The 27,950-nt window shown below is 40.1% G+C and overlaps 2 protein-coding genes across 6 annotated transcripts in view; both read right to left on the bottom strand.

Moving 5' to 3' along the window:
• The window catches only part of HDAC8 (histone deacetylase 8), a 257,280-nt gene extending 247,635 nt beyond the window's left edge, over window positions 1–9,645 (bottom strand). For all 3 annotated transcript variants that reach the window (XM_037988923.2, XM_037988924.2, XM_037988926.2), the window contains exons 1-4: window positions 9,189–9,645; window positions 8,599–8,651; window positions 5,577–5,707; window positions 4,721–4,862 (exon numbers count right to left, since the gene is read on the bottom strand). In XM_037988923.2, the coding sequence (XP_037844851.1) occupies window positions 4,721–4,862; window positions 5,577–5,707; window positions 8,599–8,651; window positions 9,189–9,413 (551 nt within the window). In that variant the 5' untranslated portion in view covers window positions 9,414–9,645. The remainder of the gene's footprint in view (window positions 1–4,720; window positions 4,863–5,576; window positions 5,708–8,598; window positions 8,652–9,188) is intronic.
• A 5,780-nt stretch (window positions 9,646–15,425) lies between these two features.
• The window catches only part of PHKA1 (phosphorylase kinase regulatory subunit alpha 1), a 130,950-nt gene continuing 118,425 nt past the window's right edge, over window positions 15,426–27,950 (bottom strand). For 2 of the 3 annotated variants that reach the window (XM_007992078.3, XM_007992079.3), the window contains 3 exons: window positions 20,898–20,951; window positions 18,964–19,164; window positions 15,426–17,738 (listed from right to left, as the gene is read on the bottom strand). In XM_007992078.3, coding sequence (XP_007990269.2) covers window positions 17,565–17,738; window positions 18,964–19,164; window positions 20,898–20,951 — 429 coding nt within the window. In that variant the 3' untranslated portion in view covers window positions 15,426–17,564. The remainder of the gene's footprint in view (window positions 17,739–18,963; window positions 19,165–20,897; window positions 20,952–27,950) is intronic. The other variant, XM_007992080.3, reaches the window with a different exon arrangement.

The following is a 27,950-nucleotide window of genomic DNA, read 5'->3' as shown; positions in this document are numbered from 1 at the left end:
AGCACTTTGGGAGGGCAAAGTGGGCTGACTGCTTGCCCAGGAGTTAGAGACCAGCCTGGACAACATGGCAAGACCCCATCTCTACAAAAAAAGCCAGGTGTGGTGGTGTGCGCCTGTAGTCCCAGCTACTCAGGAGGCTGATGTGGGAGGACTGCTTGATCTTTGGGAAGCAGAGGTTGCAGTGAGCCGAGACCATGCAAATGCACTCCAGCCTGGGTGACAGAGCAAGACCCTGTCTCATAAGTAAATAATACATAAATAAATAACAACAAAAAGCTTTTGCACAGAAGGAAAAAAGTAAAACAATAGGATAATATTCTAGGGAGTAGATTCACCATTCCTTTATTGCTAGGCATTCATGTTATTTTAGTTTTAAAAATTTTATAAATAACACTGATAAATACCTTCATGAAAATAATTTGTTTCCCATATTAAAAAAAAAAAATTAGGCCACATTCCCAGAAGTAAGATTACCCGATCAAAGGGCATTTGGCTACCAAAATGCTTTCTTCCAAACCACACTCACTAGGAAACTGAGTACCATCTTTTTCAATTCTTGTAAATATAGGCTTAAAAGCTGGTGGCTCATGCCTGTAATCCCAGCACTTTGGGAGGCCGAGGCGGGAGGACATGAGGTCAGGAATTCGAGTCCAGCCTGACCAACGTGGTGAAACCCCGTCTCTACTAAAAATACAAAAATTAGCTGGGCATGGTGGCACACGCCTGTAATCCCAGTTACTAAAGAGGCTGAGGCAGGAGAATTGCTTGAACCCGGGAGGCAGGGTTGCAGTGAGCTGAGATCGCGCCACTGCACTCCAGCCTGGACAACAGAGTCGAGATTCTGTCTCAAAAAAAAAGAGCTTACCTAATGGTTTTAATTTGCATTTCTTTGATTAGTAGTGATGAACATATTCTGATGTTTTCCAGTTGTACTTAAACTCCTTTGTAAATTGTCTATTCATGTTCTTTGTGCAGATTTCTTCTTATACATTATATTGTAAGAGTGGGTTAGATAATACAAGCCTACTACACTTTGTCATATTTATGAAACATAGGCTTTTCCAGCCTGTGTTTAGATTTCATTTTAAAAATAGCCAAAAAACTTTTATTTATTTATTTTTTATTATTATACTTTAAGTTCTAGGGTACATGTGGATAATGTGCAGGTTTGTTACATATGTATACTTGTGCCATGTTGGCGTGCTGCACCAAGTTGTTTTGGTTTTAAAATTTTATACAGTCAGGTTTGATCTTTTCCTTCGTGATTTTTAAAAATTACTTTCTAAGCTTAGAAAATTCTTCCCTTTTAGAAGCTTGATAAATAACCATTCACTCTAGTTTTTTAAATTTGCTTTCTTTAATATTTAACTCTTCAATCTAGCTGTCACTCATTTTAGTTTATTACAGTAGATGAGTGTATAATGGTATAAGCTGTCACAATACCATTCATTTACTCAACAGACTCTTCAACTCCCATGCACTTGCAATGTATCCTTTGTAATAGATTAAATTCTATATAACTGGTCTCTTTGTTGGAGGGGGGGTGTACTATAAGCTATCTGTCTAATTTTGTACCAGTGTTTTCATTATTGTAGTTTTGGATGCTTAATATCTAATAGCATTAGTCCTTCATTACTCTTCTTTTGTAGAATATTCTTTGAGAATCATCCTTTTTAAGCTTTCAAATGCAATTATTTGCTGTCTTATTCCTAAGATACAAATTTCTTAAAGGTAGAATTGGTTTATTTCCTTAGACTAGACTGCCAAGAATATTGTTACTGGGCCAACTGGTATGAACATTTTTTCCCATTCTTAACACTTCCAAAGTTTTCAAAGGGGTTTGTACCAATTTCACTGTAATCCTTCCACCACCTGGATATTTTGAAATACATTTTTTTTCAACTTGGTAGGGGAAACAATATATCTTGCTTCAATTTCTATATCTCTGCTTATTGGTGATGATAAACATACATTTGACATATAGTAGGTGCTTAATCAATGCTTGTTCAATGAATAAATGGCATGTGTGAATCTGTACATATATTTGGGGATGGGAAGTTTAAACAAATATTGTGATTATAATAGGTAAATGATGGCTAGATGTAAGTTTGTAGCCTAAATGCCTGTAGTCCATCTACAGAGAGGTTCTAGGTATGCCAAGAACACCCTGGAATTCAGACCTAAATTGGGGAAATCTCTAGAGACTCTCTGTAATTTATATTTATCACAGGCATGTCCGTTTCCATGCAGGAGCAGCTGAAAGATGTCTAAAACAGTTAAGGTGATACATGTGGGTATCTCCATGTCTGTGTGCAGCCCAGAAGCAGCCATGATTGGGTCAAGACAGAGTGTACTTCCTTTGGCAGCAAAACAGCAATAAGAAGCAGAGTACCACACTGGAAAATGACCCAGGCCCTAGTAGGCTTTCTGCAGTGAATTTAATTGCATAATAAACTGGATGTGATTCATAGAAGCAAGCCTTTTCTATGAAGCCATACTACTTTTCTTCTCAATTTGCTAAGCCCAAGAGGACCTAGAAGTCTTTCATTCAGAGAAGCTTAATTTTCTCCTTTTATTCTGTACCTGGGAGGGGAGAGGGTCATTTTTTTTCTCCTAGCAATCACTGTCTTTATTTTGAACTTAAAAAAAAAAAAAAAAGGCAGGCTGGGTGCAGTGACTTTCATGTGCAGTGCCAGCACTTTGGGAGGCCAAGGTGGGAAGATCACTTGAGGTCAGGAATTTGAGACCACCCTGGGCAACACGGCAAGACCTCATCTCTACAAAAAATACAAAAATTATCCAAGTGTGGTGGCACATGCCTGTAGTCCTAGCTACCTAGAAGGCTGAGGTGGGAAGATCCCTTGAACCCAGGAGTTCGAGACTGCAGTGAGCTATGATTGCACCACTGCACTCCATCCAGCCTTGGTGACATGGTGACAGAGAGAGACCCTGTCTCGAAAACACAAAACAAGAAAGAAAGAAAGAGGCCAGGTGTGGTGCATGCCTGTAATGCCAGTACCTTGGGAGGCCGAGGATAGAGGATCCCTTGAGCCTGGGAGTTCAAGATCAGCCTAGGAGTTCAAGATCGGCAACATAGGGAGACATTGTCTTTATTAAAAAAACAATCAAACAACAACAACAACAAAAAAAAAAAAAGCAAGAAAAAAGCAAGCAGGCAAGCAAGCAAAAGCTAACAAAAGGCAGCTTGTCTCTGTTTTTAAGACCATGTAAGACTCATTACTAAAACATTGGTTTCCTTTGCTCTGTTGCCAAACTAGTAAATTCTAGCAGTAAACTTTTTCAAGGACTTCCTTGGCCACAAAACCTGTCAATTTGATGGAAAAAATTCTGTTATTATCTTAATCTGCATATGCTGAAGTTGTACTGTGTTTTATTCTGAAAAACAAAGTGTGGTTTTCTCTTGACTCAAGAGCACCTAAGAGTATCAAGGTCGCTGTTGATTGCATGAACAATTGATTTGTGAATGATGCATTGGCAATTACTACTACAGTGACTTCATTTCTCTCAGACAGAGGATTGATAAATTCAGAGTTTTAAAAAATCCTTATTCTTCAATGTGGATTAAGTACTACAGAAATATCAAGCAAAGTTCCAAATGCTGAAGAAGGCCCAGCAATCCTTCTCAGACAGACTACTGCAGTTTGACATGTTAACATAAAACACCAGAAGGTGGCTAGGCACGGTGGCTCACCCATGTAATCCCAGCACTTTGGGAGGCCGAGGCAGGCAGATCACCTGAGGTCAGGAGTTTAAGACCAGCCTAGCCAACATGGTGAAACCCCGTCTCCACAAAAATACACAAATTAGCTGGGCATGATGGTGGGTGCCTATAATCCCAGCTACTCGGGAGGCTGAGGCAGGAGAATCACTTGAACTGGGAAGGTGGAGGTTGTAGTAAGCTAAGATCATGCCACTGCACTCCAGCCTGAGCAACAGGGTGAGACGCTGTCTCAAAAACAAACAAACAAATAAACAAATGAACACTCCAAAGGACTTCTCTAACTCCAAGAAGCACCTAGGAAGAGCCTTTTCACAAGCCCTTTGTCTTTGAGAGACATCTACCTCTGGGTTGCTACTTTCCTTAGAGGCGGCAGCATGAGCCCTCTTCTTGATTGTTCAGCCTTTGGTTTTAAACCTATTCGCATCAATTTTCCACCTTTTCAAAAATCTGTTTGCCACTTCTTTTAAGAACTAGCTCTAAAATTCACTTCCGCCAAGACTTCCATGATTAATTTCTTTCTACTGATAAGTCTCTTCAGCTCATACACATATTCTATTGGTACCATAGCTAATGTTGTTCTCTATTCTAATTTTGTTAATGTTTCTAGACTGTAAGTCCCTTGAAGACAGGGGAATTTCTAGAAAGCGGAAAAGGAATTTAGAGACTGTCTAGTTGTATCCTTTGTTCATTTTATGATGAAGAAACTGAGGCCTAGGGAGGGTAATCAGTCCAAGTCAGTTAGGCAAGTTAGCAGAAAAACTAGGTGTAGAGTACAGGTGTCCTGACTTTGAGCAGTGTGCTTTCCACTATATTTGGTAATCTTTTTTCTATTTCACTTGGATTTCTTCAGAATGCCTTGTAAAGTGCCACATATACACACGTCTCTCTGTAAGTGTCAATACAATAAGCATAAGAGTTTATATAACTGAGAAACTGACTCAAGGAAAGAGTCAGAAAACAGAAAGGTCATTTTCTTACTTCTTTGCATGATGCCAGCCTCCAGACCAGTTAATTGCTACTTTGCACATTCCGTCGATCAGGCATTGGGCAGCTGTGATTGTAGCCCCTCCTACAGCTGCTGCATAGTCAAATATCCCTTCAGTGGCTGGGCAGTCATAACCTTAGGGCAAAAATCAGAAGAAGTGGTTAAAAGATGAACTGGAAAAAGAGGAGGAATAGGTTGAGGTGTGAAAACAACCTAACCTACTAAAAGGCCACTGTGCTAATAACAGCTCCAAGTGAGACAGAAACAACTCCAATGTTGGGGATATAATTTTTTAAAAGGTTAGAGCTAGAAAGGATAAACCTTCCTGATGAACTAGTCACAGGCTATAGATAGAGAAACCAAGGTGATAAGTCTTGTCAGTGGTCACACAGAGCCAGGCCTGGGACTCAGCTCTCTTGACCCTCCAGTTCAATGTTCCTCTGCTAAACCATGCTGTTTTTCTAGACTATCCTGCTGGTCACTTACAGTTTTAAAAAATGCAGCTGTTTAATGAGGGATGAGGTAGAAAAACTTAGCCAGAACATAAATCTGTATTCCAGTTAAAATATAAGGTCACAGGACAGCTAAATCAGCATATATATAGCCAGACCAGATCTGAGCACTGCCAATAGGGCCTAAGCAACTGAAAGGTTTTCTTTCATCTAACCCATCATGTGGTTTTGCTCAACTCATATGGTTTGCTTGTTTAGTGAGTTATATGTGGCTAAACCAAAAGATTAAGATTGACAGTTAACACATGATTTCTTAATGAAAAAATATTTAAAAATCATACAAGTTATTAAAAAATTAGGCTGTCCATCTCCCATCACTGCCTGGTAATGACTTTACCTAGCCCATATTCTATGGAGTCCGGATGATCATCATCGCCCTCTTGGCTGACCTTCTGGAGATGCTGCAGATAAGCATCAGTGTGGAAGGTGGCCATCTCCTCCATGGAGGCCACTTTGGGCTTAACTATCCTAATAATAACAGAGAGAACAAAGAGAGGTGAGTGAGTCAGACCCAGTGTATGCCAGAAGCTAGAAACAGAAGCCAGCAGTCTGAGAAGAAAATACAAGTCTCAACTTCTTGTTCCAATAGGCTAGAGTAATAAACACATTCTGTTCTTCCACTGCACTGTGCGGTCTTTACTGCCTCACATCTACAGTAGTGACTCTATTAATAAGGGGCAAGAGGATAGATTTTCCCTTGAGTTTATAGGTAGGTAAACAAAAGTAATTATATTCAAGTTAAACAAATAATCAGGTATCAGACAGACTTTACCCTGTAAGTTACAACTTTCAGGACAAACTAATAGGCAGGGATATTTTCATTTGAACCAGTTGCTAATTGGGCTATCTAATCCTTTCAGTTATATCTTTATTTTAATAGGCAGCTATGTTATCATGCATTTTGAATTTGGAGTCAGATTTGGAGTCAGAGAATTGGGTTCCTGTTCTAACTCTGTACTTACTAGCTCTATAACCTCAGGTAAGTTGACTGTTCCAGAGTTCAGTTTTCTTATTTGTAAAATGGGGAACTTTATGGGACTTATGTAAAGATAAAAGGATAACACATACAAAAATGCTTGGTGGATAACTATCATTCTATTAACGGATAAAAAATGGGCAACTCAAAATGTAATGTTTCTAGACTTGAACCCTCCTATCTGCCTCTGAGAGCGAGGCAAGAAGGGGCAAAATGGTTGGAACTGGGCTTCACTTGGAACCTCTCAACCTACTTTTCACAAAAAATGACAAATAGAAGCTAGTGAGGGAATAAAGGGAGCTAACCCAATAAGAGGCCTTCCCACATCTAACCTCTAGCTGCCTATTCCCCATTTCCTCTTCTTGACCCCACAGCTGCCACTACTGTTCTCTAGCCCTTGCCACTTAAAGGGTGGTCTGTAGACTAGGAGCATCAGCATCCCCCAGGTGCTTGTTAGAAATGCAGAACTTCAGACTTGCCTCAGACCTGAGTCAGAATTTGATCATTTTTAAACAAGATGATTTTTAACAAGAAGATTTTTAACATGATGATTTTGAAACAAGATAACATATTTTAAGGTGATTCATATACACATTCAAGTTGAAGGAGCCCTGACCTGGGCCACAGGGAGGCAGCAGTGGTTTTAAATGTCTGCTGAATGGGAACACAGCCATGAGTTTATGATGAATTAATATGACTATACAGGCTATTACTATCACCAAGGTAGCTGGAAGAAATCCTGTGGTTTGGCCTCAAAACTGAAATACATAGCTATGACCCAAGAATTCTTGCTTCTTCTTAAAGAAGACACATCTATACCATCAGAGGTGAAAAATCTACCCATTAAAAAAAAAATTTTGTAATATCTTGGACCATATTTCCCAGTCCTAAAAGCTCCCTCTTCTAGTACCCTTCCATTTATTTTGTTAAATGTTAAAAAACACTTACTGAAAGCCTCCCTATTTAACAGTAAGCAAACTGGACAGTTTTGTTTTGCTTTGATATCTTGTTCGTCATAAAATAATTTTTTGAAATGTTAAATAACTTTAATGGAAGGCATATAGTTACTATGTTAACCAAACCATATGGGTTAAAAAATGGTTTAAAATGGGTGTGGTGGCATGTGCCTGTAGTCCCAGCTACTCCGGAGGCAGAGGCAGGAGAATCGCTTGAACCTGGGTAGCAGAGGTTGCAGTGAGCCAAGATGGTGCCACAGCACTCCAGCCTGTGTGACAGAGCAAGACTCTGACAAAAAAAAAAAAAAAAAAAGGCTTAAACATTCCCTTAAGAAGGTACAAAATGATTTTGTTAATAATAAGAAAAAAATCTGAAAGCCTATTACACTACCTTCTGGGAGATAAATGAAGCATAGCACACTAGCTGGTATGGGCACTTAGCTATTTGGCCAGAAATTGTCATAAGTAATCCTATATGTGGCAAGGTTATATTTGCTCTTACAATGGCATCAAATACAGAAATGGCAATAAACAGCAAGTTCATGCTTTTGGAAGAAACAGCTCTCTCTTGAGTTCTGGCTCAGTCTTAGCAGTTTTCTTTGGTCTTGACCTGTCTCCAGCCTCACCCATTAAAGTTTGGTGGTGGTGGTGGGTTGTCTAAAAGTCTTAGGTTGAACTCACACCCTCAAATCTGGTTTAGAATGAAACAAAATCAAAAGAAAAACGGAACACCTCCTAGCTGAACACCTTTTTGTATCAGACTGGTTTTAATACCCAAATGTACTTAAAATCTCCACAATGCACTGAACCTACCCCTGAGATACTTAACCAAGCAATTGAGCTGTATTTCTAATGAACCTTAACTGCTTCCTGCACTTTCCAGTCCCCCGTCCCAAGTTCTCTTTTCTCTCTCTCTCTCTCTCTCTCTCTCTTTTTTTTTTTTTTTTTTTTTTTGAGACAGAGTTTCACTCTTGTTGCCCAGGCTGGAGTGCAATGGTGTAATCTCTGTTCACTGCAACCTCCACCTCCCAGGTTCAAGCGATTCTCCTGCCTCAGCCTCCCGAGTAGCTGGGACTACAGGCGCCTGCTATCACACCAGGCTAATTTTTTTGTATTTTTAGTAGAGACGCGGTTTTGCCATGTTGGGCAGGCTGGTCTCAAACTACTGACCTCAGGCGATCCACCCACCTAGGCCTCCCAAAATGCTGGGATTACAAGCATGAGCCATGCTCCTGGCCCCCCAAGTTTTCTTAATTCTTCAAGAGCTTTCTTGGGATTACAGGCAGATTACAAACACTGTGAATACTCTCACAGAAAGCTAAAATAATTTTTTCAAGAGACCGTTCTCTTCCTTGCTCCACTGTGAAGCAGGGTATTAAGGCTACGAACACCTAGCTTCAGGGCTACGTTCAAGAAAGACAACTTACCTCATTTGCTTATGCAGTGCATATGCTTCAATCAAAGAATGTACCATACTGGCCTAAAAACATCGGGGGGGGGGGGGGGGGGAAAGCAGAAATAGTCTTAAAAGTTTAATTCAGCAAAATCCCCGTCAATCTCATTATCCTGAACAAAGGAACGGATTAACTTTGTTTCAACTGGCTTCCCTTCTGTTAACAGTTACAATACACTTTAGACAATACAGATACAAAGTATCAAAATCTCTAAGGTGAAAGCTACCAGGCCTTAGGTAGGTGATGGAACACTTTCCCCCTGCAGCTTGTTTTCCCACGACTTCAGTGGTCCCCTAGGAGTGGAAACTGCGTCCTCTCCCCTCCTCCGTACCCCCTCCCCCACTCCTACCTGTCCGTTGGGCGTCCCGCAGAGACATGCTGCGGTCTCAGAAACAATGTGAGAACACTTCCTTCTGATACAGCTTTAGGTATCTGATACAGCTACTCGAAATTTCTGAAGATTTCCCCCAGCCCAGTGTCCTCTCCGCTTCCTAACGCTCTTTCGTCCACTGCCCCCACCCCCACCACAAAAGCCCATGGTCTTTCATCCCGACTTCCCTTACCCGTTTGGGGATCTTGGCCAGGGAGTCACACATACTGACATACTCGGGACTATAGATATAAACCGGGATCAGCGACTGCCCACTGTCCGCCGGTTCCTCCGGCTCCTCCATCTTCCACTTAAAACCGTTCCGCAGGCACCTTCCAGATCTGGCTTTTTTCGGACTCGGCCTGGGCTCCAGTTCCTGCTCCTCTGATCGGCCGCAGCGGTGCTCCCTGGTCAACATTCCCTCCTATTCTTGAGATCGCCGGAGACACTATCTCCACTCCCCATCCTATTGAAGGAATAGATGGGACTTCCCAGACCAGACTCCCCTCATTTAGCGACCACAGTTCAAGAAAAAGTGTTTGGCAGATGTAAAAGTCCAAATAGCTGTCAATTAGGATCGATTGTTTTATGGCACAAATAAATAGGGTCAAAACTAACCATCCTTGTTGCCCTACGGGGCCATTTGAGATGAAGTCAGACCAGTTTCACAGCATGCTGGGAGATGTAGTTTCCAGAGGTTTGAGCAACGGAAGAGTCCGGGCTAACCACTAAAATAACCGCGATTTTGAGTTTTAGCGCTAAGACCAAAAAAAAAAAAAAAAAAAAAAAAAAAAAAAAACAGGGTGGCTGAGGCAGGAGAATGGCGTGAACCCAGGAGGCGGAGCTTGCAGTGAGCCGAGATCGAGCCACTGCACTCCAGTCTGGGCAACAGTGCAAGACTCCGTCTCAAAAAAAAAAAAAAAAAAAAAAAAAAAAAAAAAAAAAAGTAGCCTCAACTCTTTATGAATTGTTTCAATCTGCAAACACATCTATTTCATCCATTTAACCATATAAACACAGATAGAATGTGGCCACCTAGAGCCCCCACCATCCAGTTACATCAGCTGCCTATCCTAAGGATAGGCTTTTTTTTATTTTTATTTTTTGGTGGGGGCGCTATTTAATGGCACAAATGGTTTGAAAAGTTTACAAAGTAAATTCTGTGATGTAATTTTGTAGTTCATTTCTTTTCATCATTAACTATCCATGTCCACATGAAAGTTGACAATCTCAATAATTTACTCTGGCAAATCTGATAGCACCTTCCCAAGAGACTGGCTGGTGCAGTGGAAATTGCTTGGTAGATTCCAATCGAGCAATGATGTCAAATGTAACTCCTTGAACATTAATGTGGTAGGAAGGTTGCAAGCAGTGGTGTTTGGCAACTGCAGCTCTTCTCCTCCTACCTCCTTTTGTTTCTGCAGCTTAGGGAAATATTTTAGATTTGGTGTGAGGGTCCAGTTTAAGACTATCTGAGGTGGTTTTAGAATTACCATCAGCATTTGGAGGTTCCTGGAGGCCGCTATGATCTGAAACAAGGTGGCCAGTGCTCAGGCCCTCAATTCTCATGGCAACCTAAACTGACTTACTAACACCACTGGGACAACCCAATATCCTTACTATATTTAAAATCTGGCTTGCTTTTTAGACTTTAAACATTTATTGAAGATTGTGACATGCACATTGGATATATTATCTCATTTCATCCTTGCAACAGTCCTATAAAGGAGGTTGCAATACACCCATTTTACAGATGCAGTTTAGAGAGAGAAACAACTGTTCAAAATCACATACTTAACAAGCAGATAAGGCCGGGTGCGGTGGCTCAAGCCTGTAATCCCACCACTTTGGGAGGCCGAGACGGGCGGATCACGAGGTCAGGAGATCGAGACCATCCTGGCTAACATGGTGAAACCCCGTCTCTACTAAAAATACAAAAAACTAGCCGGGCGAGGTGGTAGGCGCCTGTAGTCCCAGCTACTCAGGAGGCTGAGGCAGGAGAATGGCGTAAACCCGGGAGGCGGAGCTTGCAGTGAGCTAAGATCCGGCCACTGCACTCCAGCCTGGGCGACAGACAGAGCGAGACTCCGTCTCTAAAAAAAAATAAAATAAATAAAATAACAAGCAGATAAGCAGGAATTCAAAATTAGGTCAGTCTGACACTGAAGCCTTTTTACATTCCCGTTATTATATAAACTTGATTCCTCCAGGATGACTTTGTGTTATGATATAACTTTGTTCACCCTCCATTTTGTATCCCTTCAATACTTATTCTGAAAATCTTGGGGGTGTTCTGGTGATGTGCTCTGTAACCAGAATGTAAGATCTTATGTTTCTTTTATTTGTATCTTCCCATAGCAACTAGTTAAAAGGTCTGCAGTTGTTCATTCATCAAACATTTATCTGATATTAAGTGTACAGTACAGTTGAGGATTCAAAGATAAATTATAATGTGATCTCTGCTCTCAGGGAATTTGCATTCTTATACAGAAGATGGGGCAAATACACAAGAAACCAAAGGCAATGCAGAGTCAGCAATGAATGTAGGGTGCTTAGACTACTTAATAAATAAGTATTAAGTACTAAATAACTGGTGTTTAATAAATGGTAACTAGAATTCACCTTGGTGGCATTTGAGAGGGTCTTAGAAGGTGGGTAAGATTTTGCTTGATAGGAGCCGGGAGAAGGCATGCTGACTAGAATGAACAGCACAAACAAAAACACAAAAGAGAAATTCTACTCGAGTTTAGCTAAAAGGGCCAGATTATGAAGAACATTGAATACCAGGCTAAAGAGAATAGACTACATTCTGTGGGAAATGAGAAAACACATTTAGACAGAAATAGTAAGGAAAAAAGATTTCTATAGTAGCAGTGTGTAGGAAAGATTAGTCATTAAAAGGCTAGGGGCAGTTAGAGTGCCACAATGGTCCAAATAAGAAGTGATAATGATTTAAAACTAGGGTGGGGGCAATGGGAACAAAGGAGAAATAATGTACAGGATAGGTTCAACAGGACTTCTTTATTACTTGGATATTGGTGAGAGGGAGGAAGATGGAAAAGGGTTGCTGAAAACTCTTAAATGTAAACTCTGGGTAAGGAGAAGGCTAGAGGTAGCAATATAAGAAAGAGGGCAATCGGGAGGAAGAACTCATACAGTAGGACAGAATGGACATGGATTCTGATTTTAAAAGTGTTGAAAAGTGTTTCAGAAATTAATGGGTTAAACGATTGCAGTGACACACACACACACACACACACACACACACATTTTCCATATAAAGAGGAGAAAGCTGAAGTCATAAGAGTGGCTGATATAGCCAAGGGATGTGGCTTTCTCCACTGGGATGCCTAATAGTCATATCCAACATTTTCAAAACCAAGCTCCCAGTTTCCCCATCCAAGTTCTTTCCACTCCTTTTCTATCTTTCATAGCTCAGTAAAGATACCAACATCTATCCAGTTGCCTAAGTCAGAAACCTGGGAGTTATTTGGGTTTCTTCCTTTCCTTCACCTGCAGATCCAGTCCATCAGCAATTTCCATTGGTTCTACGTCAAAGACTTGCCTTGGACACATTCACTTCTCTCACTCTGTACTTCCACCACTATAGTCTGGATACTATTATCTCTCACTTGAACTTTCTGCAGTATCTACCTGGGCTTTGCTTCCATTCTTGCTGCCCTACAATCCATTATCTTTGCAGCCACCAGAGTGAGCCTCCAAAAATAAGTAAATCAGATCATGTCACAAAACCTACCCTACATCCTGGTGAGGACCTCTGAGCTAGGAAGAAGAGTGTCATTTTTGGAAATGCCTGTGTATAAGGGTTGAGGGGAGAAAAAGATGTCAGAAAGAAGACAAGGAATGGTCAAAGACCCCTTTTGGCCATTAGAAACTCACTGGTGCCCTATGGAGGCAGGGGAGAAAGCCAGATTGTGGGGGTTTAAGAAGTGAAGCAAACAGTTAAATGTAGCTTCCTCTTTGAAAAACTGTGATTGTGAAAGGAAAGAGTTAGTCTAACAGCCTGAGGGGACGTCAGAGCCCGGAAATTTTTTAAAGAGAAAACTGCACATGTTTATAGACAGGAGAAGCTAGAGGACTTGACTGAAAGGTGAGATAATGATGACTGGCAACATAAGGAGAAATGGGACTTGTCCTGGGCCTTCAGGGATAGGCAGCGGAAAGAGGGCAGGAGATAGACTGGCCAATTGACACCCTAAATTCTGGACTCTACTTGGATGACATGAAAAGGTCTTGTTTCATGTGTCCTTTCTGATCTAGTAACAAACGGCTGAATGGTTCTAAACTGGAAACACTATCCAAGTACCCTATGCAATGTGGCAAGATGATTCAGCTATGGAGAAAGATAAATTGTTGCACAATGCTCTGGAATTGGCAACCTATTCCTGCAGCTAATCTCAAAGGGAGGCTAGATGCTTGCTCATGGTTAAGAAAGCACAAATCCTGCCACAGGTCCCTCACCTTAATTTTCCACATTCATAATACCCATGTGGTTCTTAAATTGGGAAGAAATCCCTTCTCAATGTACTGTATTTGCAGTTGGAGGACTTGAGATCAGAGGAAGTAGGTTCAATCTTGCCTTCAAAGCTTGCTAGGGTGAAGTTACTTGACTGGGCAAGTTACTTGACTCACTTTCCTCAATCATTATTGCTAAAGCTAACATTTGAACCGGTAAGTTCAGGTTGGGCTGTGCCATTTCTTTTGGTGCTTTCCCCTGCCTTTCCCCAGAAGGGGAGGCAAACAAATTACAAGGGCACTGCCCTTCAGTGAATGAGCAGTCTTCTCTGCTCATTTCACTATCTGTCCAGTGACACTTCAACTGTCTTCAACTGACCCTTGTTTTCACACCACTCCCTTAATGTCATTTTCCTTGGAGAGTGTAGTTGTTGAGAATGTGAACTCTGGAGTCAGACTGCATGGGTTCAAATTCCAGCTCTATTACTTATTAGATGATTGATTTGGGGCAATTTACTTAAACCCTCAGTGCCTCAGTTCACTTACTTGTAAGATGGAGATGGCAGTATCTATCTTACATGGCAATTGTGAAGATAAAATGGCTCATGCTAAGTGCCTATATAACAATGGCATTTGGTATGTGCTCAAATATTGGTTATTTAAGAGCCATTATGCCAAATAATTCTATATTTGGTGGGGAAGGGAGTTTTCCCCACACTGTCATCCTTACTACCCCCATACCACTACTGCACAAGTACTACTAGTGGTTTGAGAATAAGTTCTTGGTTTTTTGGCTTAGCCTTAAAAGAAATCACACATCAGCTAAATATAGGGGTGACCATATCTTTCAAACTGAGACATTTTTTGAGAGTGACACAGTGTTATTGATAATTGTGCCAGTAAGACAGGCATAAATGGGGGCTGTCCTGGACAAACCAACACCTGAGGTTACTCAAGTTAAAAAGGAAATGAAGACCAAATGTGGAAAATACTATACTTAATCTCTGCTGCATTAGTGCAAATACTAGGTACTTGGTAAACAGAAAAAGGAATGGCAGAGGTTTTGCCAGCTGTGGTGAAGAATGACTTTTGCCCCACCAGTTGTGTAAGATTCCCAGAATGTAGTAAAATTTCATTAACCAGGATGGAACTGTGGAGACAATGTTCATCCTTGCTGAATAAATCCTGTTATAGAAAAGGCTAACAAATAGCATAAACAAGATTCTGACAAATATTTTTAATATTTAGAAAAACAAGTTGTTTTAAAATACCCTTCATTAGGGAAGAAGCACCATTTGTACACAATTGAAATGCTGAGTAAAAATCTGTTTTATGCATTCATCAGAAAATGTTCCCTACAGGCCAGGTGCGGTGGGTCACGAGTGTAATCCCAACACTTTGGGAGGCCGAGGCAGGTGGATCACCTGAGGTCAAGAGCTCGAGACCAGCCTGGCCAACATGGTGAAACCCTGTCTCTACTAAAAATACAAAAAAATGAGCTGGGCGTGGTGGCACATGCCTGTGATCCCAGCTACTCGGAAGGCTGAGACAGGAGAATCGCTTGAATCCGGGAGGCAGCGGTTACAGTGAGCCAAGATCAACCTACTGCGCTCCAGCCTGGGCGACAGAGCAAGACTCTGTCTTAAAAACAGAAAAGAAAAGAAAAGAAAATGTTCCCTATAGATGTCAATAAGCCCGCTTGAATTTAGTAAGCCTTGTTTGAGTGGGTATGTATTTGAATGATTAAACTGCATTTCTTTACATATATTATCTAACATATTATAAATGTATTATATACTATATATGTACTATATATTAATATTATTCTACTTCAAACCAATGAGTGAGCTTTGACTGTACTGTATAATTAAGCAGAGTATGTAGAATAAAGCCATGAAATAAACTCCAATCACAAAAACACATGTAAAGTTTTACACATTGGCACCAGACATGATTTAATTGGAAATTCTTATTATTTATTCTATTTTCAAAACATAAGTGCTTTTTGAAAAAGTCTAACATGTCTTTTTAGTACCACACACTTAAAATGAACAAAATACAAGTAGAGTTTTCTTAAAAGTTGCTTTAAAAGTTAAATACCACTGTATGGGGACCATAATGACACAATTTCGTAAACTCAGAGAAATGCAGCCCTTCGAGTCAGTTCAGGCGAATGAGTGGATCTTTTGCCTGGGGCACTCCAGATATACTCCCTGAGATTGGGGTACACTTACAGCCAGTGAAAAGACAAATAGTTTCAGAACAAGTTGTAAACTTTCTTTAAAAGTGACCGGAAAACAATGTAGTCAGAAAGCTACTTACTGTGTGTTTCCATTTGCTCTGAGAGAAGTGCTGAAAAGGTTGGCTGTACTCTCTTTGTTTCTACTATCTGTATTCTATCACCCTACTATATACTTACTTATTCATTGTATTCATAAGATTGTCACTGGTTCTGCAAAAATTGTTTAGAGAGTCTCTCATCCCCACCCTCACCATTCCCATTATTGGGGAAAAACCTTAGAAATCCAAGATAAAGGAGGGGGTTGAAGTAGGAAGTTATCTGAGTGCAAACAGGGAAGTTAGCAGAGTCTCTATGCACAATTCAGAAGAAGGAAAGTTAGGAGAAAGATTTGTTAAGCAAGGTTACCTACACATGGGACCAAGGAAGAAGACTAAAGCTATTCTTCCACCAACCTGTGTGTGTCAATCTGAGTCCACAGTTACACCCCCTCTCTCACATGCAACATTCTTACTCAGTCCATCAGATGTAGATACAGATTGACATACAGACACATCAACACTGCTTACATTCATAAAAATTCCCATGTATGCTTACACACACACACACACACACACGCACACGCATGCACAACTATGTGTCTTTATAAGAAATAGACATATACCCACAGATACCCTGTATACAGGGATATGTGCACTAGAATTAGGAAGTGAAGATATATATGAAAAAGTTTAAGAATAGATGGGGCGTGGGGTGTCAGGGAGTTGAGTTGGATGTGGTAGAAAGTAGGTGAGCGAGACAGAGACCAAGAGCACATGAAAAGAATGCTAAGTAGAGCAGCTATAGACTGGACTGCTGAATTTATCTTTGCTCAAGACAGAGGCTTCAAATTATTGTCTGTGTTGTGTATTGGCCCATTTTTCAAAGGCAGGGATTAGGCATATAAGGCTGTCTTCAGGGAACTAAGCCACCTCTGATTCCCTCTCTCTTCCCTATGTATAAGACATTGTCTAGGCATCTTTTCTTCTTTCCCTTCCTCTCTGGAGTTGGGCTCAGGGCTCCATTTCTCTGGGTTATTCTGCATTTTCTGCTGCAAATACATCTCTGAGTACCAACAACCTTTATAAAATGTGATTTCAAGTGTTAGTTCAGAAATTCTTAAATATGCACGCTGCACTTGCATTTTTGGGTATTTCACCAAAGCGAGAGAGGCATTATATGTGCAGACACAGACAGGGCAACAGTAGAGACAATGATTCTACACAGAAACAATTTTATCACTCAGTGTGAGGCAACCTGTAAGTAAGGAAGAAAACCATGATCCAGTACTCTCTTTTCCTAAGAAAAGGCACTTAGAATAGGTAATTCTAATTTATAGAAACATAAATACTTAACAATTTAGAGTTATTCATTTGAAATAATGTCCCAAAGTATCCACCACTCATATACACAATAAAATCACAAATAAGAAAAACCAAGCTTTAGGAATAAGTTATTATTAACACTTGCTCCCCAAACAGGAGTTAGAAAACTATGTTGGTAACAGATCTAGAGAATAAAAACACATGCAAACTTTTATGGATGATGAAAGAAATAAAGCCAGTCATGACAGGCCTGGTTGAGTGTTCATTATACTCATAAGATTGTCACTGGTTCTGCAAGGTGAGCCTCCAGGTAAGTGTTCACTTCTTCTAAAGTAGTTAGTTTATCGAAGAAGTTCTCTCTTCTTGGGAAGGATGGGACAGAAAGGGGCAGGGTCAGAGTGATTAGGCAATAACACTTTAGTTCCATGCACAATCAACCGAGGCAGGGACCAACTGTCAAAAGGCTCCCAGAAGCCAGGAACAAAAGCCCTCATTGCATGGCACAGATGCTGTGGGGCAGGAACTCCTGCACGTAGGTGGCGGCTGCCTTGGAGAGGTAGGTCATGGTGCCAAACCTGCCACTGGGTGCACTGTCATACAGAAGAGTACAGATGCCAGATGCGGGATCCTTTGCCAACATGATATCATCTGCGCCGAGGGTTTTCTGTTTGGTTTGTAAGGGTAGAAGAACACAGGTGAAAGGAAAAATTACTAATCCTACTAAGTAAAGTCCTGATCAATATAATTCAGAACCTCCTCCCCAACACCTATTAGTTGGGCCCTAGGCTGTTTATCCAGGAAGAAATAGGATTATGGACGAAAGGGTGAATATGAGTTTGTATACAGGCATTTTTCACTAGGTCCCCAAATCATGCAAATTATTTAAAAATTATTAATTGTTTAGAATTTTCCCCATTATGATCAATTTCTAAAAGTTAAATATAATCATTAATCTATTGAGTCATACCTATTAATAGACAAATGTTAACACAGATCACCCTAGTGGAGTTTCAGTCTGACTCCTTCTAGTACTACTAATTTCAGCTTGTATTCTTTTATGCTGCATTTGATCGTGATTTCTTTCTAAGACGACTTAATTCAAATAGACTAAGTTTTCTGAGGCTAGAGGTCTATGCCTAAAAGGGAACACATTTTTAGATACATAGACTGACAGCAATCCAGAATATTTAATATTAGAATTGTCCCGGAAAAACCTGGATACTTTTCTTTTGCATTTGCTCCCAAGGGCTAACAGAATGAAAACACCGATTATATGTTTTGAAAATTTTCTTATTGCCAACAGTACCTGTCCTTCACTTATGTGCCCTGTTAATACAGGCAACATTTGGGACACTTTCAATAGTTTGTATTTTTGAATGTGGATAATTTCCTGGAAGAAGATTTATTAAGAAAATAAGAAAAATGTAGGAATAAAAGTTTCACTTTCTTATTTTCCTATAGGTGAGTAGCAAAAGCAAAAGCAAAGCAAAACCAAAACCAAATCTCTTTTCCTTAATAGTTCAGAAAGGATATGCCATCCAACAGTTTCTTATTAGGTCCTTAAAGCTACAAAAAGCATTGTGATCAGAAATTTGAAATATGATGCTAATGGTATGCTTCAAGGCCTTTCAGGGAAAAGCATAAAGCCTCCTGAGTTCCAGGCAACTTTACCCTCTAACACAAACCACAAAACACATGGTGAAAGACAGAGGTCTTCCTGCTGTCTACTTCTTTTGCAAACAGAGCTCAGAGCCGCTACAAACGAGGCCCAGAAAAGAAGTATGAGGAGGAGGGCACAAGAAAGTGACCACGGCTCCTCAAAGACCTCTGAATGTTATCAGGTTAGAGTAAAAATATTTCTCTATTGAGAAAACAACAGGTTTGCCTACCTGTTCTTGAAGGAACAAGTCATTGGCAATATGCACTATCTTTTCCACAGCAATGATGCTTCCGATGCTGTGAATTTCAATATCTGCCAGCATGGTGAGGACAAGGATGGCTTCAACCAACAGCTGGCGGTACTCTGGCTGAGGTACACGATTCAGGACAGACTCCACATGAACAGAGAATTTAATCTCACCTGGAGTCATCTGTGATAGAGAAAAAGAAAATCACTTCCTAAGAGTCCATCATCCAGGAGACATCAATTACCTGCTCTGAAAGGCAGTAAAAACACTGTAGCCATGAGCATCGATTCAGCCCCCTTCAAAATAATTGAATAAGTAAACTGGTTCAATCTTTTTGGAAGGCAATCTGGCAATGCATAACAAGAGCCATGAGTGTCCATGCCCTCTAACCCATAATCCTATTTCTGAGAGTTCATCCTAAGATAGTAATTCAAAAGAGGAATGAAAGCTCCATATAGAAAAGTACTTATAGTAGCTTTAGTCACAAATGTAAAACTAGAGGTAACCTAAACATGGGAATGGCACATCATGGCATAGCAACTTCATGAGTTTTTACATGACTGTTTATTAAAATCTGATGACTGTAAATAAAGGAAAAACTTGGGTAAAACTTAAAATTGTATGTATAATACATAAAAATTAGAATTATGTAAAACATCATATACTATTAGATTAAAAAGGGCATTAAGAAATGTAAAGTTATTTGGGGGTGAAGGGGATTGAGAAGTATGTTTTGATAAACTTGTGTTGAGTATATCCTCTAGGGAGGCAATGTAGATTTGTAGTATAAAGACTTGGGTTCAAGTCTTATCTTTGTTAGTTACTAGTTATACAACCTTAGACAATTAATCTCTAAATTTGTTTCCTTATCCATAAATTAGGAATCATAATTCCTTCTTTGCCTATTTTACATAATGGTGTTTAAGACCAAATTTAAAAATGTAAAAATAATGTTTGGAGACTCTTAAAGGTACTATTCAGGTATGTATTATTAATTATATGAACATTTCACTCTTGCTTAAATGTAGAGAAAAGACAAATGGGGGACATGGCATTCTTGATTAGAGAAAAGGCCTGTAGGCAATAGTGAAGCCCTGAAGCATAGCATTAGCTTTCTGTACCTTTCCCCTAAGATCCTATCTGCAACAACCCTAGCATTTTTGAGAACTTTCTACTATTGAATCTTACTACTTCTATCATGCTAACACTAGCTCCTTTGTTGAATCTGTGTAAAAGCTAGTTTTTATAATTTTGGACAATATAATATAATTTTGAACACCTGGTTGAGTGTTCATTATACTCATAAGATTGTCACTGGTTCTAAAAAGTGAAAGATTGTCACTGCTTTTAAAAAGGAAAATATAAAAGCATCTGATAATCTGTGTCTGTGGTTCATGGTAATGTTTTTCAACCATGGTTATATATCAGAATCATTCTACAGATTAAAAAAACACAGATGCTATGCTCACGTCCTATCCCTGGAGATTCTAATCCACTAAATTGGAAATTGGAACCCAGGTTACCCCAACATATAGTTGTAGCTAACAACCACTGGTTTATGTTCTAATGGTCTACAAACATCCTACTAGAGAAAGGTGGGAATGTGAAGGACGGGGTACATGAGAAGTCATGCATTCTTAGATTTCTATCCCTCTGCCTTATCTAACCCTCACCACACTCACATAAGCCAGCCTAACTTAAACAACCATTAAAAGAATTTGTCTTCATATAAAGTAATCCATAATTATTCTATAATATTATCTTTCAATTAAAAAATTCTCTTTTCTTCAAATGCATTTCATGTTCAGTTGATTTATAAAAGCATAGATCTGTCACTTTGAAAAGTAAGTGATCACTGGGATACTTTAGCCAGAAAAGTTATCAGTCACATAAATGTACATGACAGAGACGCTTACCTCTCTAGTGGTAGAAGAAGGAAGGACAAACCCTTCCACAGAAAGTCCATGACACTGCAAAACAGAAAATAAACCAGGTCACCAAAAACCGTATCATCAAGAATAGACTAACAACATGGAGGCTGTAAGGAGACACTGTATTTCTAAGTGTGCTTCATGTGGTATATGCTGAGTAATCACAGGCCAGCAAGGGGCTCTGCAGTCCAAGTGCCCTTGCCATGGGTTGTGATTCCTAAGTGCCGAGATGCAGGATTGGACTATAGGAGACCTAAGGTTCATCCTCTACTTAGGGAAATGGAATGGGTAGGAAAGTTCCATCTTTTGGGATAGACTAGTCCCAAATATTCAGAGACTATGTAGAAAGATATCATACTCGGTCCCAGGACCATCACAACCAGCCCTTTGAAAAAATTTTTAGGCCATAGGAAAAAACTCAAGACATGCATTTATTTATTTACTTATTTTTTAGTGAGTAGAAGTTTTTTTTTTTTTTAATCCTTGTATTTTTTTTTATTATTATACTTTAAGTTCTAGGGTACACGTGCACAACACGCAGGTTGGTTACATATGTATACATGTGCCATTTTGGTGTGCTGCACCTGTTAACTCGTCATTTACATTAGGTATAGCTCATAAGGCTCTCCCTCCCCCCTCTCCCCACCCCACGACAGGTCCCAGTGTGTGATGTTCCCCACCCTGTGTCTAAGTGTTCTCATTGTTCAATTCCCACCTATGAGTGAGAACATGTGGTGTTTGGTTTTCTGTCCTTGCGATAGGGTTTGGTGAGCAAAAATTTTATTTACACATTGTATCCAGAAGCAGATATATATATATTCTTGTACAATTAATTTCAAAAAATGTGTAAAAAATTACTATAATTTGTTAATAAACCAAAACACATATTAAAATCAAGGGATTTTAGGTAATTCATTTTGTGGTGTTCTCAGTACAAATGGTACACACCTGATTTGAAACATATAAAAAGTATAAACTACAGCAGTCCAAAATGCAAGTATTAATTTCATGGCACTCCAACAGCAATGAAATTTGTTTAACCCAACATGTATGCTTATCACAACATTCTATAAGAATTTTTCATCTGTGAATGTAGAGTTTGGATCACTTTTCAGAAATGGCAAGTACACATTTTGCCATGTTATGATTAATAAAAAGGATGTTTATTAAAAACCTTGGGTCTCCATTCCAAGATGGCCAAATAGGAACAGCTCTGGTCTGCAGCTCCCAGCGTGATCAACACAGAAGATGGGTGATTTCTGCATTTCCAACTGAGGTACCTGGTTCATCTCATTGGGACTGGTTGGACATTGGGTGGAGCCCACAGAGGGAGAGCCAAAACAGGGCAGGGCATCGCCTCACCCGGGAAGCACAAGGAGTTGTGGGATTTCCCTTTCCTAGCCAAGGGAAGCCGTGACAGACTGTACCTGGAAAAATCGAGATATTCCCACCCAAATACTGTGCTTTTCCAATGGTCTTAGCAAATGGCGCACCAGGAGATTATATCCCGTGCCTGGTTCGGCAGGTCTCATGCCCACTGAGCCTTGTTCACGGCTATCCCAGCAGTCTGAGATCGAACTGTAAGGCGGCAGCCTGGCTGGGGAAGGGGCGTCCACCATTGCTGAAGCGTGAGTAGGTAAACGAAGCTGCCAGAGAAGCTGGAACTGGGTGGAGCCCACCTCAGCTCAGCAAGGCCTGTTGCCTCTGTACATTCCACCTCCTGGGGCAGGGCATAGCTGAACAAAAGGCAGCAGACAGCTTCTGCAGACTTGAAAGTCCCTGTCTGACAGCTCTCAAGAGAGCAGTGGTTCTCCCAGGATGGTGTTTGAGCTCTGAGAAAGGACAGACTGCCTCCTCAAGTGGGTCCCTGACCCTCCCGGGTAGCCTAACTGGGAGACACCTCCTAGTAGGGGTTGAATGACACCTCATATAGGCAGGTGCGCCCAAGACGAAGCTTCCAGAGGAAGGATCAGGCAGCAGTATTTGCTGTTCTGCAGCCTCTGCTGGTGATAACCAGCCAAACAGGGTCTGGAGTGGACCTCCTGTAAACTCCAACAGACCTGCAGCTGAGGGACCTGACTGTTAGAAGGAAAACTAACAAACAGAAAGGAATAGCATCAACATCAACAGAAAGGACATCCACAACAAAACCCCATCTGTAGGTCACCAACATCAAAGACCAAAAGGTAGATAAAACCACAAAGATGGGGAGAAACCAGAGCAGAAAAGCTGAAAATTCTAAAAACCAGAGCGCTTCTTCTCCTCCAAAGGATTGCAGCTCCTCACCAGCAACGGAACAAAGCTGGATGGAGAATGACTCTGAAGAGCTGACAGAAGTAGGCTTCAGTACCTGAAAGTGACAGGGAGAATGGAACCAAGTTGGAAAACACTCTCAAGGATATTATCCAGGAGAACTTTCCCAACCTAGCAAGGCAGGCCAACATTCAAATTCAGGAAATACAGAGAACACCAGAAAGATAATTCTCAAAAAGAGTAACACCAAGACACATAATTGTCAGATTCACCAAGGTTGAAATGAAGGAAAAAATGTTAATGGCAGCCAGAGAGAAAGGTTGGGTTACCCACAAAGGGAAGCCCACCAGACTAACAGCGGATGTCTCGGCAGAAACTCTACTAGTGAGAAGAGAGTGGGGGCCAATATTCAACATTCTTAAAGAAAATAAATTTCAACCCAGAATTTCATATCCAGCCAAACTAAGCTTCATAAGTGAAGGAGAAATAAAATCCTTTACAGACAAACAAATGCGGACAGATTTTGTCACCACCAGGCCTGCCTTACAAGAGCTCCTGAAGGAAGCAATAAACATAGAAAGGAACAACCAGTACCAGTCACTGCAAAAATATGCCAAATTGTAAAGACTATCAATGCTAGGAAGAAACGGTATCAACTAACAAGCAAAATAGCTAGCTAACATCATAATGACAGGATCAAATTCACACATAGCAATATTAACCTTAATGTAAATGGGCTAAATGCTCCAATTAAAAGACACAGACTGGCAAATGGGATAAGGAGTCAAGACCCATCAGTGTGCTGTATTCAGGAGACCCATCTCACGTGCAGAGACACACATAGGCTCAAAATAAAGGGATGGAAAAAGATCTGTCAAGCAAACGGAAAGCAAAAAAAAAGCAGGGGTTGCAATACTAGTCTCTGATAAAACAGACTTTAAACCACCAAAGATCAAAAGAGACAAAGAAGGCCATTGCATAATGGTAAAGGGATCAATTCAACAAGAAGAGCTAACTATCCTTAATATATATGCACCCAATACAGGAGCACCCAGATTCATAAAGCAAGTCCTTAGAGACCTACAAAGAGACTCAGACTTCTACACAATAATGGGAGACTTTAACATCCCACTGTCAATATTAGACATATCAATGAGACAGAAGGTTAACAAGGATATCCAGGACTTAAACTCAGCTCTGCACCAAGCAGACCTAATAGACATCTACAGAACTCTCCACCCTAAACCAACGGAATATACATTCTTCTCAGCACCACATCGCACTTATTCCAAAACTGACCACATAGTTGGAAGTAAAGCACTTCTCAGCAAATGTAAAAGAACAGAAATCACAACAAACTGTCTCTCAGAACACAGTGCAATCAAATTAGAACTCAGGATTAAGAAACTCACTCAAAACGGCACAAATACATGGAAACTGAACAACCTGCTCCTGAATGACTACTAGGTAAATAACAAAATAGGCAGAAAGAAAGATGCTGTTTGGAACCAATGGGAACAAAGACACAAAGTACCAGAATCTCTGGGATACACTTAAAGCAGTGTGTAGAGGGAAATTTATAGCACTAAATGCCCACAAGAGAAAGCAGGAAAGATGTAAAATCGACACTGAAACATCACAATTAAAAGAACTAGAGAAGCAAGAGCAAACACATTCAAAAGCTAGCAGAAGACAAGAAATAACTAAGATCAAAGCAGAACTGAAGGAGATAGAGACACAAAAAACCCTTCAAAAGATCAACGAATCCAAGAGCTGTTTTTTTGGAAAGATCAACAAAATTGATAGACCACTAGCAAGACTAATAAAGAAGAAAAGAGAGAAAAAAAATGATAAAGGGGATATCACCACCGATCCCACAGAAATACAAAATACCCTCAGAGAATACTATGAACATCTCTGTGCAAATAAACTAGAAAATCTAGAAGAAATGGATAAATTCCTGGACATATACACCCTCCCAAGATGAAACCAGGAAGAAATTGAATCTCTGAATAGACCAATAACAGGCTCTGAAGTTGAGGCAATAATTAATAGCCTACCAACCAAAAAAAAGTCCAGGACCAGATGGATTCACAGCTGAATTCTACCAGAGGTATAAAGAGGAGCTGGTACCATTCCTTCTGAAACTATTCCAATCAATAGAAAAAGAGGGAATCCTCCCTAAGTCATTTTATGAGGTCAACATCATCCTGATACCAAAGCCTGGCAGAGGCACAACAAAAAAAGAGAATGTTAGACCAATATGCCTGATGAACATCGATGCGAAAATCCTCAATAAAATACTGGCAAACCAAATCCAGCAGCACATCAAAAAGCTTATCCACCATGATCAAGTCAGCTTCATCCCTGGGATGCAAGGCTGCTTCAACATACACAAATCAATAAACGTAATCCATCACATAAATAGAACCATCGACAAAAACCACATGATTACCTCAATAGATGCAGAAAAGGCCTTTGACAAAATTCAAAAATCCTTCATGCTAAAAACTCTCAATAAACTAGGTATTGATGGAACATATCTCAAAATAATGAGAGCTATTTATGACAAACCCACAGCCAATATCATACTGAATGGGCAAAATTTGGAAGCATTGCCTTTCAAAACTGGCACAAGACAGGGATGCCCTCTCTCACCACTGCTATTCAACATAGTGTTGGAAGTTCTGGCCAGGGCAATCAGGCATGAGAAAGAAATAAAGGGTATTCAATTAGGAAAAGAGGAAGTCAAATTGTCCCTGTTTGCAGATGACATGATTGTATATTTAGAAAACCCCATTGTCTCAGCCCAAAATCCCCTTAAGCTGATAAGCAACTTCAGCAAAATCTCAGGATACAAAATTAATGTGCAAAAATCACGAGCATTCCTATACACTAATAATAGACAAACAGAGATCCAAATCATGAGTGAACTCCCATTCTCGATTGCTACTCCCATTCTCGATTGCTACATTGTATACCTAGGAATACAACATAAAACGGATCTGAAGGACCCTTTCTTGGAGAACTACAAACCACTGCTCAGTGAAATAAAAGAGGACACAAACAAATGGAAGAACATTCCCTGCTCATGGATAGGAAGAATCAATATCATGAAAATGGCCATACTGCTCAAGATAATTTATAGATTCAATATCATCCCCATCAAGCTACCAATGACTTTCTTCAAAGAACTGGAAAAAACTGCTTTGAAGTTCATATGGAACCAAAAAAGAGCCCGCATTGCCAAGTCAATCCTAAGAAAAAGAACAAAGCTGGAGGCATCATGCTACCTGACTTCAAACTATACTATAAGGCTACAGTAACCAAAACAGCATGGTACTGGTACCAAAACAGAGATATAGACCTATGGAACAGAACAGAGGTCTCAGAAATAACACCACACACCTACAACCATCTGATCTTTGACAAATCTGACAAAAACAAGCAATGGGGGAAGGACTCCCTATTTAATAAATGGTGCTGGGAAAACTGTCTAGCCATATGTAGAAAGCTGAAACTGGATCCCTTCCTTACACCTTATACAAAAATTCATTCAAGATGGATTAAAGACTTAAATGTTAGACCTAAAACCATAAAAACCCTAGAAGAAAACCTAGCCAATACCATTCAGGACATAGGCATGGGCAAGGACTTCATGACTAAAACACCAAAAGCAATGGCAACAAAAGCCAAAATTGACAAATGAGATCTAATTAAACGAAAGAGCTTCTGCACAGCAAAAGAAACTACCATCAGAGTGAACAGGCAACCTACAGAATGGGAGAAAATTTTTGCAATCTACCCATCTGACAAAGGGCTAATATCCAGAATCTACAAAGAACTTAAACAAATTTACAAGAAAAAAAAAAATCAAAAAGTGGGCAAAGGATATGAACAGACACTTCTCAAAAGAAGACATTTATGCAGCCAACAGACACGAAAAAATGCTCATCATCACTGGTCATCAGAGAAAAGCAAATCAAAACCCCAATGAGATACCATCTCACACCAGTTAGAATGGCGATCATTAAAAAGTCAGGAAACAACTGGTGCTGGAGAGGATATGGAGAAATAGGAATGCTTTTACACTGTTGGTGGGACTGTAAACTAGTTCAATCATTGTGGAAGATAGTGTGGTGATTCCTTAAGGATCTAGAACTAGAAATACCATTTGACCCAGCAATCCCATTACTGGGGATATACCCAAAGGATTATAAATCATGCTACTATAAAGACACATGCACACGTATGTTTACTGTGGCACTATTCACAATAGCAAAGACTTGGAGCCAACCCAAATGTCCATCAATGATAGACTGGTTTAAGAAAATGTGGCACATATACACCATGAAATAGTATGCAGCCATAAAAAAGGATGAGTTCATGTCCTTTGCAGGGACATGGATGAAGCTGGAAATCATCATTCTCAGCAAACTATCACAAGGACAGAAAACCAAACACGACATGTTCTCACTCATAGGTGGGAATTGAACAATGAGAACACTTGGTCACAGGGTGGGGAACATCACACACCAGGGCCTGTCATGGGGTGGGGGTCGGAGGGAGGAATAGCACTGGGAGAAATACCTAATGTAAATGATGGGTTGATGGGTGCAGTGGGCCAGCATAGCACATGTATACCTATGTAACGAGCCTGCACATTGTGCTCGTGTACCCTAGAACTTAAAGTATAGTAATAATAAAAAAATTTTTAAAAAAACCTTTACAGAATTTAAAGAGTATTCACACGAATCAAATTTGTTGTTCCAATTTACAAGAAAA

This window comes from Chlorocebus sabaeus, chromosome X (assembly GCF_047675955.1).
Source record: "Chlorocebus sabaeus isolate Y175 chromosome X, mChlSab1.0.hap1, whole genome shotgun sequence".
Lineage (NCBI taxonomy): Eukaryota > Metazoa > Chordata > Mammalia > Primates > Cercopithecidae > Chlorocebus > Chlorocebus sabaeus.
Note: the sequence above shows the minus strand (reverse complement) of the source record. Positions and strands in the feature narration are given on the sequence as shown.